Raw genomic sequence first — 17,359 nt, 5'->3', positions numbered from 1 at the left:
TTCTATTACTATTGAGAAAATAAATCACTTTTAACTGTTTCAAGGTTGCGGAAAATTGACAACATCCAAATCTTTGGGAAACCTGAGGTGTCTGTCATCTCTATTGGATCAGATGTTTTTGACATCTATCGGCTGTCAAATTTGTTAAGCACTAGAGGATGGAACTTAAATGTCCTGCAGTTCCCGTCAAGGTGAGTTGACTGCCAAAATGGGAACTATTAATTTAGGCCAGTTGAAGCCTAGCAGATGGACAAATACACCTGTGGTCAAGAAATACCTTTAGATCCAAGAAGAGCAACTTTACAGCACTTCTTATAGCCAGTTCTCCCAACATCCCTGTGCAGAAGGTAGATAAGTAGCACCCTCACTGTACAGATGGTGAGAATCAAGTCAGAGAGGTTATGTGGCTACCCAAGGCCGCACAGTGAGTCAATGGCAGTCTGGATTAGAATTTCAGAGTTCCTGAAACTCAGTCACATGTATGTGTCTCTACACCATGTTGACTGTCTATCGAGAGAGATCTCTGGTTTTCAGGAGATTGTAGTTGTCTATAGTCCTTAGCCAAGAGTCTCTGAAAGCAGACTTCTAAAATGTGTTCATAAAAAAAACAAGCACAACCAAACAAACTGCACAATACAGAGAAAAAAACTCACTGAGGTGCAAAGTTGGAGGGGAACCTAAATTATACTAGTTCCTAGAGTTTTCTGGAAGCCTAGAAAGTTGCAAAATTTTGTGGATTTCTACAGTATGTAAATATTCCCATTTAGCCTACTGTGTTTGAACTGTCTGAATAGCCCAAGTAAACAAAACGGTTGCTTTTTATGTCCTATGTATGAAATGGCCCCTCTTGCTTTGTCAAGAGTTGGTTATGCACATCTGCTGACAACTTACATTTAGGCCTTGTCCTCACTGCTCATCAAAGCATGGACATTAAAATCTTAAGGAAGCCAAGGCAGTTCATAGCTCGAACATGAGTTAGGTCAAGGAAAACGCTGGGCTTCCTACTACTCTTCACCTCAACCTGCTCATGTGTGAAAACTACAAACTTTCTTGTCCTTGCTAGAATTCTGTCTCACGTTAGTTAACATGTATTGGCTAACACAAGGTAAGTACACACTTCCTAGTGAAAATGCACACTAATTACAGAGCATTTGAGGGAGCTTGTGTTAAAAGTTAATTACATACAACAATCTGCTAGAACTTGGTGAGTATTTCCCAAAGGGTGGGGCACATGCCTCTCGAGGATGTGAAGCATTACCTGAGGGGGGAGGCAAGGACAGACATCTCACTTGTTCTCCAGATTCTCAGTTTGCAATTAAAAAAAAAAAATCACTTTTAAAGAAAACCTTCAAAACATGAGGCTATGATAGAGGTGAGATTGTAGAGAAGCTGAAACAATAGCTCTGAGGTGTGAGCTGCCCCATTCATTTCAATGGATGTTAGCTCAGATACTAATAATAGTTATCCGAGTTGAGATTTTAAAATATTTTAAAGTATGTAAGAAAGTAGAGGGAAATACATTATGAAGATCCACACAAACATTTCCTAAAGTGTGTGTGTTGAGGGGAAGGATGAAAGATTAGCTAGAGAAGGGTGGGATGTTATAGTTACATGCATTAAGATGCGTGGGTCTTTAACATGTGATGAGGTTGCAAAGGGAGGTGTGACTGCCATTTCTGTAAAGAAGGGCTCAGCTTTCAAAAGTCCGGGAAACTCCCTGGATTTATTATATTTGAAGGGGCAATAGCAGTGAGTTACCTGCTTTTCCTTTTTGAAAATCAATCAGCCTGATTATTCTTTAGAACACCTAAGTATGGGTAATGGCAGACCCAACAGGTTATACCTTAAATTTTCAAAGAGGCCTCATCAGCCAAGGGGAGTAGCATGACTTAAACCCTCCTAGTTACTCTGAAAATGTAAGGAATAGTTTTCTGCCCTTTCTGTTGTGAAATGGCTTGTCTTTCTTCTCCCCTTTGCTTTTAGCATCCATCTCTGCATTACGCAGCTGCACACAAAACCTGGCATTGCAGAACAATTCTTGGAGGATGTCAGAGACTGTGTCTTAGAGATCATGAAGGACCCTAAAGCCAAGACCACTGGCATGGTAAGGAGATCCTGTACAACAAGAGTGAAGTTGGATTGAAATGATTAAATCTCCAAATTCACACATCCCTGTTGGGAAAGTTTTCCTGTGTAGTAATTTTTTTTTTTTGTTTATTTAACCATAGGGTGCCATCTATGGAATGGCGCAGTCCATCCCAGACAGGAACATGGTATCAGAGATTTCTCATGCATATTTGGACTGCCTCTATAGCACAGACATCCCTTCCAGTGACAAACACATGAACGGTTCTCCTGGACACTCCTGAATGTAGTAACTGGTGCTTTGCCAGCCAGCTCTGAGGTGGTATTCTGAATTCCTGGAGGAAGGAGATTATACTAAGCTACTGTCTTTGATCCTGCAAATGCAGGGAGCAGCTTTCTCTACTGAACTTTCCTCCCCTTTCTCTTTGTCTCATCCCTCTACTTTCTGAAATCAACTTTTGAGTAATTTAAACTGTCTTTGTCACTTCTCAATAGTTGGTTTAGGTTTATTTTTTCTATTGTATCACCTTAGTTAGCTACCAAGACTAGTCCTAAAAGCTTGGGTGGAATGGCATTGTTATGGCAATTGAATGTCCATTCCACAACCCCCTAACTCCTCAGGAATTCTGTCTTTGTTTGTTCTGTACCATTTCTTTTCCTGGAAGAAAAGCTGTGGATCTTTTTATAGTGAATGCCCCACTAGGATTTGGGTTCTCTGTAATTGTTTGAAACATAGAGACACTGAGGCAACCTCCCCAGAAGCTGGAGGTAGAAAGTGAATTGAACACAAGTATTCAATGACTCCTCCAACCATACTGCTAACTACTGTAGGAAACCGTGTTTACCAAATTGTGTCATGGGGGATTATATCTTGCTAACTCTGAACATAATCGTCTTTCCTTTTATTGATTCACCAATCCAGTCTTTGAATTCTCTACATACGGAGATCCAGTTAGATACAGTTGTCAATTTATAAATAGTAATTTCTTTGGATGACTTTCTTAATGTAAGCAACTCTTCCTGAGTCTTATATAAATTGCAATAGAAGTAGAAAATTCATTTTAAACCAAACGGGTAGGATAGGGAAAAGAGTCTGAAGGTACTCTTTATACAGTATCACTGCTCTCCTGCTTCTTGTTCTAGAACTTTTAAATTACCACCTATGCTGTTGTATCTTGCACAACTCCGGAGGAGAGCAAAATTATAATTTTATTGTATGTAACTTGAAGGTTTTGCACTATCCTAAAATGCTGCAGTGAAATCAGTTGAGCCTTGCTCTGTGTAATGGCTGGGGATTTATGTGCAAACATATGGCACCAAAGTTAACTTTTTTTACACCATCGTTTAATATGAAGAGATGACTTTTGTAAAAGAAAGTAGTGGTTTCTGTCTGCTCTTTGCACTGACTCTCTTTTAAGGCACATTTTCAACGGGCATTCACCAGTGTGCCTTGATACTGCTCTAGCTTTTCCTGAGACTTCAGGAAGAGTATGATGGATCAGCTGCTGACTGTGATGTTGCCATGGTCATGTCCTTATGGTACTATGTTGAAAATAATCCGTAGCAAACTGGACTCAGGTACAGTACACTCCACCCTCAATCTAATAGTCTTATTGAGCCAAGTGTTTTCAGTGTTATAAAGGTGTTGATATAGTGCTGAGCGTGAGGTGTTACGGTGGTATCTAATTAATATTGAAGGTATGAAGTTCTTGGGTTCTAAGGAGGGGGTCTCTATCAAGAATTAGCCCCACCTTCCCTACTTTTTTGCATTACTTTGTCTTTTATGCAGACTGCATTGAGTAGCCTTGTAAAATGGTTGCAGCCCCCTGAACAAACTAGAAAAGCTTTTGATGCTAATCGTTGGTGTGGTTAGCCCTATAGAGCCTTATAATTAGAGTGGAGTGCATTTTCCAATACTCATTCTTTTGAGCCATTTCTGCATATTCTAGGCACTTCACATGCAAACTCTCAAAAGAGGTGGTTGCATTATGCAATGCTTCCCGGAAAAAAAAAAAAGAAAAAAAAGAAGGGGGCTGTAAATCTTAAAGAAGGGCCCCCTTTGCCTCCAGTACTGGATTTGCTTGCATCCAAACTGCTCCTAAGTGACTCAACGTGTCTGAAACGCACAGTAGCTGTGCAAAGTGAGAGTGAATTACAAGCCATTGCTAAAGCAAGCTTAGTGCTAGGTTCAAAGTCTGTGGACAAGGATATTCTCTTTTTAAAATATATCTACTATTCTGTGCTCTGAGTCAGTACATCTTAGCCATCTTACAGATTTCAGTAAGATAAGGTGGGCACATACCTACTTACTCAGAGAATTCTTTTCAGCCTCTTCTTGAAACAGTTAATTCAAATTGCCAGATAGTCCATTTGTGTCTTGCTGACTTAGTCAACATGTATTGGACCTACTAATTAGCATCCTGCCATCTGAGGATCACTACATCTTTCACAAGATACTGTGCTTTGGAAAGGGATCTTCTGTATAAATTCCCAGCTATTTTGATAGTTGACTTCCAACCCAGACATAAAAAAAGGGAAAAACAGTTCTAAAAAACCCTCTCCAATCCTTCTCATCTTCTTCCCCAGGAATTACATGGGGCTAACAAATCAGTGTTTCAATTCTTTTTTTTTGGATGTACTTGAAGAGTTATTTGTCTCGGTGTACTCCATTCTGGGCTCCACGTACTGTTAATTGTTGTGACTCTTGGACTATGTTTTATGTACATTTGATCTAGACTGTAAATGTAATCTGTTCTGCACACTGTATTTTACTAATATGCAGTCTTTATTTGCCTTTGTCATTTTAATATAGAATCTGTATCTGCTTTATCATGCATACTGTTTTTAGAAAAATGGTGACATTAATACATTATTTACTGGGTTTTAAACTCTACAGAGTGGATTGTAATCTGAAACTTGATGGTACTTTCTAGGGGCAGGAGGTTCCCAAAATATCAAATTCCATCTTCCTGTAAGTGTTTTTTGTGTGTGTGTTTTTGTTTTTGTTTTCCAAACAAGGTATTTAAACACTGGCAATGTTTCAGGGTGGAGAGGAATTAATGTGCCTGTGAAGGGCTCATAAGGAAGGTAGCTGCTTGCAGATATTTGACCTCTATTTGCCAAAAGGAACACTATATCCTATGTGAAGCGTCAGGGTGCAGTGGATACTGCTGAGCCATTGATTCCATCTGCGCTTTCTTGATACTTTCAGAAAGATTAAAATACATATAATGAGAATATGACACACGTTAAATATGCACCCATTGTTTTTAAGGAGCCTCCAGGGCAGCATTTGATATTCTGTAACATTCACTCTCACCTATTACTGGTTAAAACTCTGTAGACTGAAATTATTGAAGAGATGGCAAAATGTTGTAGTGGAGAGCCCTTTTTGTATTAAAATGGTTCACTTAATTATCCAAGCCCACTGTATTTATTGAAGAAGGGTTTTCTAAACCACTCGCCGGAATCCTTGGTGATCCAGCCATGATTTTGCAGGGATGTGGTGTCTTTTCAGTGCTGGTACATAGCCTAGGCCACTGCTCCTGGCTTGTGCATTGGTGTGGTTTCCTGTTCATTAATGTGAATTACAGCTTTGCAACTGCTTTTCTTCCTGCTGCTCAGATAAGGGCATTGACTCTGACTGCTCTTAACATGTGGTGTTTAAGGGTATTAAAGGAAGGCTATATTAAGGAGCTGTGGATTTTCTATAGTGAATTCTGGCGTTAGACAAATATAAGGGTTAGACCTGAGTCAGCCACTTGTAGAGCTCCTCTTAGAATGTTGATCTTGTGGTTTTTGCCTTGACAAAATCAAATGTTGTTGCATCCACGAGAGGTGACAGTACTACAGTGCCAAAATACCTTTTAGGGGAAGTCTGTGCTGGAATAAAAGCCTCTCCCGCACTCTCAGGGTCCCAGAGCTTGGACAGCAGCACCTGAACGTGAACGTCTACACAGCAGTTTTACAGCCCTGCAGCCGGAGCCCCGCCAGGCTGAGTCAGCTGAGCTGGGCCAGCCATGGGATTTAATTGCTGTGTAGGCATACCCTTAGAGTCAAACTGCTTTCATCATACTCTGGCTTAAAGGCAGAGTGCCTTTATGCTTAACACTACACTGTGCTCTTTTACGTGTTCTCTTGTTTTTCAAAGTCCTACCACACCTACACTACAATCTTGAATACTGACCTCTTCAAACCCTGTGAGCCAAGGATACCTTTCCCTATTTAGAATTATTGAATATTACTACAATATTACTACTAGCTTTACCAGCTCCGTTTCATGATGTCCCCTTCTGGACCCTGTTTTCTGTAGTTTTTTGACCACTTCGCTTTGAGGTACAGACATATAAAAACACATGCAACTGCTCCAGAAGTTAGTTATGCCTCAGGAAGCCTTCCCCGTGCAATGACCTGGAGACATGTGGAGTGAATTATAGGAGGAATGGGAAGAGAGAGTAAATATGAACAATTTGCTTAGTTTTTTCAACTTAGTTTGTTCAGTCAGTCTGACAACTGGTATGTTATGAGAACTTTATTGTAAACACTTAGATATTTTCAGCTGACATTCCTGGCTCCCAGCTCTGTATTATGGCCGGTTGCAACATAGGTAACCCTACATACCTGATATTATATATTTGAACAAAGCTTACAAATGTAACCAAACTGCACATTACAGACACTGGTCTGCTAACAGATGAGACCGGGGGACATAGGCTTCACTGTAGGAAAAAAAAGAACAACAGTATAATTGTAAAGTAAGAAGCAAGCACACAACTGACTAGGTAACAGTAAACTCAAACTGCTTGCACTGACAGTTGTATAATATTACTTTCTTCCGCTAAAGGCCAGATATGCCAAAAGTGCCAGAGGTCAAGCAATTTTACACTGGTGGTCACTAGATCAAAAAAAAAAAGGCAACTTTGCTCCTGGTGACTGAAAAGTAGGAAGTATTTTTACACTAGGACAGCTTATTCCCTCTGAAACTTTGAGCTGTGGTGGAAGAGGAGCTGAGCATAGCATTGTCTTCTGCCTGGATCAGGAACTGCATGGAACTGGCAAGTGGTTCTAACTACAGTGTTAAGAATGAGAGAGGAGACGGTGGCGGTTCAGCCAATTCAGGCTTATGTACTCCCAGCCTTGTTCAAGACAGAGAAGCTGCAACTTGCTCTATGAAACTGGCCAAATTGATATCCCGCTCTGATAAGCCTGCACACTCATGTGTGCTCAGGATAATGTGAACCTAAAACAAAACAAAAATACCTGCAGTTGACGGAAAAAGCAGCCATATTCTAAACTTATCCCAACATTGTAAATGATTGTCTATCTGAAGCAGTGTTAAGTACTTCCATTACGTTTTCCCCAGCAGTACCCATAAAATCTCTAATAGTGGGACAGCAGAAACAAGAGATGGGTGCAAACTTCATGGCACTCCAGCTTCTGTGAGTTGGATCCACTACTAGAGCTTCATTATGATACCACAATACTATTACTGAGGATAGGCATGACTTCTACAATTGTCTGACAGAGCGCAGAAATATTTTGCCTCACTACATGTAAACAACCTCCTCACTCTTAACAGAAGGAACTGCTAAGTGTTATTTATTTGTATTGCATAGCACCTAAGGGCCTGAGTCATGGCCCAGCATCCCATTGTTCTACAAACAAAAAATGTTATACTGTTTATCCATTCTTAAACCTGAAGCACCTTCCATGTTACAAGATCTAACTGCCCACTGCCATCTTTTACCTTGCTGTAAACGTTGAACCATTCAGGGTGGTGGTCCAGTTTTTCTGCCTGCAGAGCGACTCTGGTCATGAACCCAAAGGCCTGCCCAGAAGGAACAAAAGACAAGTTAGTTGTAAGCCAACTCTAGTGGTGGCTCACATTTATGATTGGCATATCCTTGATGGAATTAACTAACTTTCCTTTTTGGGAATTCAGGCAAACACAAAACACTACATTGCCTTTGTCTAAGATTTCCACAGATGTCCACCTCTTTGTGTGGGAAAAGTTCTGCAAAAAACAGACTGGCTGTCTGGTTGAGTAGTTGGATATCTTCAGTAATCAATGCTCTAGCTCAGCCAGAAGCTTATGAACTGGATGCAGGAATTACTGGGTTAGATTCTATGGCCTGTGTTATGCAGGTGTTCAGAACAGATGAGAATGCTCCCTTCTGGTCTAAACATCTATGAACAGATGAAAACAGTTTAAATAAAATGAGCATTAACTTCCTGGGTGGGATCCCTAAACTGACATGCAGACCACTGGCAGTATGAATGTAGGTGTCAGTTTCTGTACCCGACTGAAGTCCTTGAAATGGAACTCTTTGAAGATGGCATCTCTCCCTTCCACCTCATTCCACCCTACAGCTTTTAGGTTTGGCAGCAGTTGCTCCCTCTCATCAGTGCTCAACCTGTGGGCTTTTCCTGCCTAGGAGAGAGAGAAAAAGTAGAAGAATGGACCAAGAAGACACAGGCTGTTGACATTTGCTTGAGCAGAGCTAAGACTTCCTTTCTCTGAGTAAATAGAAAGTGGGTGCTCAAATCAGTGAGGCACAGATAAAGTATATTTCCTTACTTCTGTCATGAGCTGAAGCACCCACCTAGTAACTTAAGCCCCTTAGGCTATTTTACGGTTACCAATGCTTATTGGTCACGACCTGCAGCACTCCAGTCATTTCAGGGCTGAGCTTGCCTTCACCATGTACTACAAACTGGGCTAAAATGAGTGATGGCTGTATGATGTGAACCATCTCTATGTACTGCTGAGAGGCTCCCAAACAAATATACTTTAAACTTCAACTAAACTAAAACTAAATTATCCAGCGGGATAGATATTTACGAGTTCTTTGTAACTAAAAAATTTTCAGAAGGGAAGAAAAGGCAATCCAGCACTCTCCACAAAAGGATCTATCTAGATTGCAGCTTTGGTACAGAATGCCCCTTTCAGAGTTAGGAGAGGGAATTCTCAAATTAACCAAGATTTATTTACTTTGAAAGCTGGCTGCAATATGCCATCCTACCCAAACTGCAGTGTGTTCCTTCCAGGAGGGTATAGGGAAAGTTGCATGAATGGAAAAACCATTTCATAGTAACAGATTTTATTGCTCTGTTAATGTTTAAGTGATTGCTTTCCCCACTCTGCTCTCCCTGGGTGTCTTTGGATCTTGGGAGGAACATTTTGTGATTGGTCAGATTAAACCAGTGCTTAAACTTTTCCATATTATGCTCCTACATTACAGCAGAAGTTTCAGAATGCCTCTTCCATCTAACCAGTAAATAAAGGGAGGCTATTTGTGACTCAAAATTTGGAGGGAGGAGTGATTATTTTGCATTGTCTTTCATTATTGTTGGCTAGAGCTATTCCTGTTTTTTATAATAATACTGCCGTTCTTCATGACTCAGTTTTACAACACATCACGCTTGGGTGGAGTAAGTCAGCCAAGATAAGCTGGAGCGTGCTTCAGTTTAAGATGAGCATAAATGGAGACGTGGGAGTTGCCCAATAGCACCTATTCTGGGCCTATTGAAGAGGGCAGGAGCAATAGGTGAGCTGGTGTCAGAGCCTTATTTCAGCAACCCAAATCCTTGCAGATTAGATGACGCTCTGTTTTATAATTTGCCTTTTAAAAATCCTAGCTTTGCTGGGGCTGAAGCTGATGTATTTTTGGAATTGCATATACATACTTACGTAAGCTGTGGAATCTTAAATGGTGAATAGCCAGGATGCCTTGAGAGAGTCTCAAACTTTTGATAGCTGCTTAAAATGGTGCATTTTGTGTGTGCTACTTGGAGCGTGTTATTCAGTCTAAACTCCCCTCTGTCATCTTAGTCTTTGGTCAATTATACTAGTATTTATTTTCTGAATCATCTGCACAAATAGAACCATGGTTTTCTCTGATTCAGATAGTCTGAGGATGCAGAGCCCAAAAGGCTAGTCACTGAGCAGATACTATTTCTCTAGTATTGTGGGTTTCTCTTTGTGTGTGTGTGTGTGTGTGTTTGGAGGGTGTTTTTGTGCTCCACAAGCCATTCTGTATGGAAACGCTTTGAATGCCCATGTTTAAGCACACTGGACTATAATTTTGCATGTAGGCAAAGGCACACTATAATCCTCTACTAGACAGGATTTATCATAAATGTACCCACTAACCAGTTATGATGAGGTACAGGTATGTGTGCCCTATAGTGAGACCCAAACTTAAGTTAAAACCAGTGGATGGGCTATGGATAAACTGTATCAGAGAGAATGCAAGATGAAACACTAGGTTAAATGTGATGCTACTGAATTTATTTCATAACTTCTCTTGAGATACAGATCAATGTCAGGTACAATTTAAGTGTGTGATACATTCAAAATGTATTTTGTGAAAGCATTCCTCGTACCTGTCTACCAACAAGCTAATTATAAACACTCTCCCTGCTCACAGAAGCATTACTTTTTAATGGTAGCCCTGTATTTCTGTTGCTCACTTCAGCCCTGTCCCCCATCAGGCTGCTTTGTTGTGTGGTCTGAGGCAGGGATTTGTTTTTTATTATTATTGAAGATGCAGTGTAAACACTGCTCAGCACAGTAAAACCTCAGCCAATGTCCTTTGTGTGATCTCTAGATAAGCTTATTCTAGGTATCTTAGCAACCAGGATAAAGCGGGGTGGAAGCTGACTTACCATAACGCCATCAGAACCAGACACTTTCTCCTGTGCGGCATAGATACTAGCTAGAAGGGAAAAGCTGTTAACACACCCCATATGCTGCATGTTTGTGAGTGAGGCAGGGGGAGAATCACTTAGGTTATTTCAACACTTTTTGAAATGTTTTCTGGCTGCCCGGTAATCTAGTGGTTAGGGCTCCAGGCTGCCAGGCAGGAGTGCAAGTACGATTCCTCCAATCTGACTTGCAGCAATGGAGGAAGAACTGTCTGACCAGTGTGTGGCTCTGATTAGGCTATTGCTTTCCTCTTTGTGTGCTATAAAATGGCTAGAGACACCTGGATGCCTGAACAGCTGCGAACAGGTTTATAGTCTTGTCACTCTGTCACTATGGACGTGCGTCAGGCTTCTAGACAAGCGGTACAGAGGGGAGGGACTATGATGAAAACAAGATAAGCTAGTGATGACTAAGCAGGGTACAGGTGTACTTTCCCCTTTATTATGGGAACGTGACCCTTATGGTCTCCTTACCCATGCTTCCCGTCCCCCACTGTGCAATAGTCTCTTACAAAACAGCAGCTGTTGTAACAGAAACTGCATCACCATAAAATGCACTGTGGTGGATGACAGGTCCTCAGTTCTGCAGGTATGTCCTAGCTGCCTATACCGAAATGAACCGTGTTCCTGTTCCAACAGGACTGGCTGACTTTCCCTTGGCCTACCGGTATATCTGAGCCTGGCAGTTCTTAGGCAGTTCACCCTCCTTCACCTGTGATTCTGAATCCAGCTGCTTCTGCACGGAGCTTTACTTCCCTATTGAATTAAGGCTGTAATGAAGCTATGGGATTTTCTAAATCCTAGCTTAACAATTGGGAGTACCCCAGACAAAGGGTGAGGGGCCATAGCAGGTTTGGGCAAAGAGGCAAAACACTAAAGCCAGTCTCCCTTATCAAGGCTAGAACTTGCTATAGGATAGGGCATAGCCTTTGGTCCTAGTAACCTTTAGCTTCTGAATCCTCCTGCTGCCTCCCGTCATGACAGGCACACAAACTTGCCGTCCTCCTACTTACCAAAGCTGCCTGAGTTCTCTAAACCCAAATGCTCCTGTGCAGCCTCCTCTCTCCCTTGGACAGTATTAGAAGTGTCCTAATTGTCTGTCCTGAAGTCTGGCCCCACTAGGCTGCTTCTTTGTCAGTACTGCCAGCTAATGCCTTCCACATGCTCTCACTGGTTAAAACGTGTTTCCCATTACAGCTAATTTAAAAAATCTTAAAATGTTTTGCTGGATTTTCCAGCAGCCATGTTGTTTATTCTTATCCGAAACAGCAGACTTGCCACACAATGGTGCACAGAAACCAACTCGACTAGTCTTTGCAATTTCACGTGAACCTTAAGAAGAAGAAGAAAAAAAGACATACACAAATCCAGCAATTTCCTTTTAGAGTTTGCTTGGTGCTTATGAAAGTGAGAAGTCAATATTACTGGCTAGAGGTAGATATATTGCAAGCAGGGCTGTAAATGACCAATGTGACCAGAGCAGTGCATCTCAACCCTGACATGCAGCATCCTCTGCTATTGTAGTGCTCTGCCCATTCCCCTTAGCCCTGATCTGCAATTTCTGTATTCTAAGTCTGGGATCCCATGGAGCTCTGTTAATAAGATACAAGTCCAACCTGCAGCATCCCTGCTTTAGCTGTACCAGAGCCCGGGCCCTATGCATCTGGGAAAAAAATGCAAAGGTTTTCTATGCAAGAGTCAGTGGGACTGTATATAAGTGAACCAAGCTGTGTTATATAAATGTGTACCAATGTGGTTCACAAGATAAAGTGATTGCAGTGAATGCTGCATCTCTGATGGAGTGTTAATGGGGAGTACTCCTATTCGTAACTGCTTTGCAGAAAGGGAAGCCCAACAACACCCCCCCCCCCCCCGAGAGATTCCCATTGGTGAACAACCACTTAGTACTGGAGCAGCTGCCTATAGGTTTGCCTGCGTTAGTCATTACTGAAGAATAAAGCTTTGTTCTTTTCTCCCTCCTCTTGTACAATAGAGCAGCTGGCTTAAACCTTTCCGCCTTTCCAAATAGCATAGCTATTACTTGCAAAGCAAAGTCTGGCCTTTGAAGCCGTGACTTACCATGGCTGTAGATTGCCTGTGGACTCAGTAACTGGTATTCAGATGTAGCAAATGCATGTGTATATATACGAAAGACCAGATGAGCAACAGGCAGAGGCACAGCTTGTGTCTGAGCTCTTCTTGCAGATGGTAAGGAGGAGCGGGGGGGGAGTGGAGGCGTGGTAAGTGTTTTAAATCCACCCACTACAAACAGCTGCAGCTGCTGCCCAGGTCCTAATGATTTACCAATAGCAGAATCAAAGGGCAGAGATTGCCTGTTTTCTCCGCACTCTGTCATGGACACAACAGGACCTATTGGCTGGCGATTGAGATATGCTAAATTGCCCTGTGTTTGCATCTTTTTTCTGTAGAAGCATCAACAGTCTATGTCCACCTTTCCTTTCTCAGACAGAGACTAACCGTTTCTGCCATCACAGAAGAAGCAAGAACAGGATGATTAAAACAGAAAGCTTACATGTACAGTTGTTGGTGGGGATACATATGATTACATAAGAGGGTGGTTTGACTGATCACGAGATAGTGTGATAACATCTTATTTACCCTTCTCTCCTGGGATTGCACAATACAGTTTCTGAAAATTAACACAAATGAAAACTTCAGGGGGGACGGTTCAGATGGCAATAGGGGCCAGCCTACCCAACCTCTTTAAAAACATGTAAATAAGTTAAGGGAAGAGTCTGCAGGGTGAATAGTACACATCCATAAGGCATTCACTTCCATCACCAATAGAGACTGAAATTATATGCACTCAACTTTATCCAACTAGTGATCTCAACAGATCCTTCAATGGCAACTTCAAATGCTCTTGTTTTGGCAGAGCCACGAACAAGAGTCTCACAATCTGTTCATTTGAAAATTATTCTAACTCAGTGTTGCTGAAGCCACTGAGGCTCTAATGAAATACAAATAAAAATAACAGTCTTGGAGTTTTATGTACAGCTATGTGTATACTTACTGCACAGTTTTTCTAAAACATTCTTGGACAACTTAAAACACTTCCCTATCCCCCAAGTAAATGTGTGTGTTTTGGAAAAAGTAGAGCTTGAGTTAATCATTACATCGCCCACTCCTGAAATGCAGTCATTCCTGGTGTATAATGCTGCAAGTGTTTGACTGGACAAAGCAATGTTATATGATGATGTAGGCAGGAAATAAAGAATACAATATCCTATTAGGTGGTAGGTGGAATTTATTGAAACAAAATGGAATTGTTCACATTTAGATTTGACCAAGGCTAAAATCTGGCTCTTGTGAAAAATGCAGAGGAACTTCTGACAAAGACAGTTGGGACATCTGGGTATGTCAGGGTTAGTGAGATTCAAGTCTGCAGACTCTGAGTTTGTAAGCTCAGCACTGGAGCATATCCACTCATTGGTGATCAAAGGTTTTACAGTTTCTGGACCTGGCCCCCAGACCTGAGCTCCAGATCCCCATGCAGATCCAAGTCAAATTACCATATCCCAGGCTTCCTGGCATTCTCCCCTGCTGTGGTCTCAGTAGGCCTTGGCTCCTGGTGCAGTGTAGGAAAACTTGACTCTCCATCCTGCATGTTACAGGAAATTGTTGCAAGCTGCCAACACATCCTGCTAACCCCTTTTGAATCTGCACGCTTGTGGCTACCAGAGCCAGCAACGTGGAGAAGTCACCACTTGGAGGGCTTCTCTTGCTTGGGCTTTCCAGTTCTGTTTCAGGAAATGGGCAGATCATCCATGAGATGCTGGTGGACATTCCAGTGGCCGCCTCTGATCTACCAAAGGTTCCTGACAGAAGATAAGAATAATACAGGCATGGAAGACTGGAACTGGCTGATGCTGTTTGTAACTCTTGGTATAACTGCTGATGCCCCAGATGTAGATTGGTGCTTCTGTAGCACTGCCATATGCATATACTGGTGGGGTCTCATCATCATGTGGACCAGGGGCGACCAGCAGTGGTTCCAAAACTTTTTCATGAAGAGAGCCACATTTTTGGACCTTTATGACCAGCCTGCCCTGACTTTCCAGCATCAGGACACACATGAGGGCAGCCATATCAGTCCAGAAGTGGGTTGCTATCATCTAGAAATTGTCTACCCTGAACTGCTAATAGCCTCTTGCTAACCAGTTTGGCATTGGAAAGTCAGCTGAGGGTAAGATGGTGGAGGAGGTTTCTCAGGCAATCTGGTGTGTGATTCCACCAAAGATGGTGGGCATAAACAACAGCCTTGAAGTAACTGCTGGTTTTGAGAGAATGGGGTTTCCAAACTATATCAGGGCATGAGCACATAAACCACAAATGACACTACTCCATTGTATACACAGGCTGATTTACAGACACCAACGTGAGCTGCACTGGAAAAGTTCACGATACTAGGGGGTTTCTGATGATTGTCTACATTCATAGCAGGACACTTCCCACCATAGGACCTTGTCATAAACAGAGTTACTGTCCCCATTGTTATCCTGAGGGGACCCTATGTACCTCCTTTCACATTGACTTATGAAACCATATCCTGATCTCAAGAGGTGCAGTTACACTCTCAGTAGGTTCAGAATGGCGCTGGTAATGGACTTATTTGGATTAGTGTCATCAATGCCGTCTGTATTATTGTGGCTTGCTGTGCTCTTTGCAATCTTTGTGAATCCAAAGGTGAGCTATTTGCCCCTGAAATGGAGCTATGACAGCAAAGGATTGGTGAACCACTACACTCAGCCAGAAAGTGCACCCATCATAGCTCGGGCAGGATGCACCTGGGCAACATACATCAGGGATGCTCTGTGCTCCCACGTTATGGAGTTGCATTGACCAATCGTAGAGGGAAGAATATTATGTTTAGGATTGTTACTGCAATGTTTACAGTAACTGAGGCCACATCATGCAATAAAATGGGTGGGGAGAGTTGATTGCCATGCATTATACTTATGGATGACATGACTTTATAAACATGAATGTATGTGTATTAGGGGAGGGAGGCTCATTGTCATCCATTGTCATTGTGGATAACACGATCACTTATGCAGTGGGGAGGAGGACATGTGGCAAAAACTGTGGATTTACACTATTGATTGTAGATAAAAATACTTGGAAATTATTTGGCTATTTCTTCCAAGCTGTCCCTTACTGTATGTTTCTTTGTTATTTGAAATACACGTTGTGATGTGACGACGATAAACATCTTTAATAAAATAGGTCTTTATCTGTGAACGTGGATGTATTTAAAAACAAACAAACTCAATATTAAACCATTGCCAGGTAGGCCAGCTACCATTGCCACACCAAAACACCAGTAAGAAATCAACATCAACACCATTAATAAAACAAAGTGCATAAATCAAACATTGAAAAGTGCCAACAAATACATCCCCTAATGTTTGTGTGTCCCCATTCTCCTTTCTCTTCCTTGCACATTTATTGTAAACAGTGCCACTCCACAGGTGTGAGGGCCTGCACTGGGCTGGAGGACTGCACGGGATATATTTGCCCTGTTCAGCTCCTAAGTCTCAATTGCATAGGCCACCCAACCATGGAATTGTTCGGCGTATTCCTGGTCTGCAGCCCATGGTACCATGGTTGGAAGTCAGGCCATGGTGTAGGTGCAGTAGGAGCCAGAACGCTCGTGGCCATAAGTGTAAGCAGCCTCTCAAACAGATCTTTCTGCTGCACTTTATCTTCCTCTCTCAACTGATGTTCCTGCTCCAGAAACTGCACTACAAGCCTCCCCTCATGCTGCAATTCCATCGTCTTGCTCTGCAGCCTGTTTCTGCCTTTCCACAGGCCGCAAATCCTTCTTCCTGTAGTATTGCACCTGCTTGTTGGCCCTGTCCAGAATGTCCTCCAGAAGTTCATCATGGAAACACTTCTTCTAGGACCGGTTCGTAACAGTTCTGAATCCGAGGGAGCTGCTGGCGTTTGCCGATGCAGCTGGGGTCAAAAAGCCTAAATGCAGACATCAAACAGTGCATTAGTGTCTCAATTACTTCAAAACAGGTCTGTGCATCTGCAGACAAAAGTGCCTTGGGGAATCTCAAGGCCAAAAAATGATACCATAAAACTGAGCTTCAGTGTACTCTGAGAGGAACGCTTCAGTTCCCACTAGCTCTGTGGATGCACCCGAGTTAACCACAGTGAAAAGAATGCACAAAAATATTAAGTTTAAAATGTATTGTTGCTTTGTTTTAAAATTGAAGACCAGCTTTGCTGAGCGGGAAATCTCTGGGCAGGGGTGAACTTATTACCAAAGCCTTCTCCATATTTTCGGGCATTCCACATTCTGGAGGACGTGGCTATTCAGGAACCTTAGAATTATGGCATATTTTACTCCAGGCTTCCGATGGCAAGCCACCCACATGTGCCACAGAGGTTTTCAAACTTATGGCCAGTGGAGGGGGCTGGTGCCCTATAGCGGTTTTTAGTCTTCCTCTGCAGCATAGGGCACAGGTCACTTGCAGGTTTAAACTAATGTAAATGGTATATTGTCTGTAACTTCAAGCTGTTAAATCATGATTTGAAG

General features: G+C 42.1%; 2 protein-coding genes across 3 annotated transcripts in view; one reads left to right on the top strand and one right to left on the bottom strand.

Annotated features, from left to right (window-relative positions):
* SGPL1 (sphingosine-1-phosphate lyase 1) overlaps positions 1–5,489 on the top strand; it is a 52,889-nt gene extending 47,400 nt beyond the window's left edge. For both annotated transcript variants that reach the window (XM_050959476.1, XM_050959475.1), the window contains exons 12-14: positions 45–191; positions 1,984–2,104; positions 2,229–5,489. In XM_050959476.1, coding sequence (XP_050815433.1) covers positions 45–191; positions 1,984–2,104; positions 2,229–2,369 — 409 coding nt within the window. In that variant the 3' untranslated portion in view covers positions 2,370–5,489. The remainder of the gene's footprint in view (positions 1–44; positions 192–1,983; positions 2,105–2,228) is intronic.
* A 1,112-nt stretch (positions 5,490–6,601) lies between these two features.
* PCBD1 (pterin-4 alpha-carbinolamine dehydratase 1) lies at positions 6,602–12,990 on the bottom strand. Its single transcript, XM_050959780.1, has 4 exons — positions 12,871–12,990; positions 8,384–8,515; positions 7,832–7,912; positions 6,602–7,324 (listed from the first exon to the last, which is right to left on the bottom strand). The coding sequence occupies exons 1-4, from the start codon at positions 12,871–12,873 to the stop codon at positions 7,226–7,228; spliced, it is 315 nt and encodes a 104-aa protein (XP_050815737.1). The 5' UTR covers positions 12,874–12,990; the 3' UTR covers positions 6,602–7,225.
* Between the last annotated feature and the right edge of the window lie 4,369 nt (positions 12,991–17,359).

This window comes from Gopherus flavomarginatus, chromosome 6 (assembly GCF_025201925.1).
Source record: "Gopherus flavomarginatus isolate rGopFla2 chromosome 6, rGopFla2.mat.asm, whole genome shotgun sequence".
Taxonomy (NCBI): Eukaryota; Metazoa; Chordata; order Testudines; family Testudinidae; genus Gopherus; species Gopherus flavomarginatus.
The sequence above is the reverse complement of the archived record's forward strand: the minus strand, read 5'-3'. Positions and strand labels throughout refer to the sequence as shown.

Coding starts and splice junctions, on each gene's coding strand:
- PCBD1 (XM_050959780.1), bottom strand. Junction 7,913..8,383: donor ATTTCAAGGACTTCAGTCGG/GTACAGAAACTG, acceptor CCTTCTGGGCAG/GCCTTTGGGTTCATGACCAG. Junction 7,325..7,831: donor GGTTCAACGTTTACAGCAAG/GTAAAAGATGGC, acceptor GTTTTGTTTTAG/GTTCACATTATCCTGAGCAC.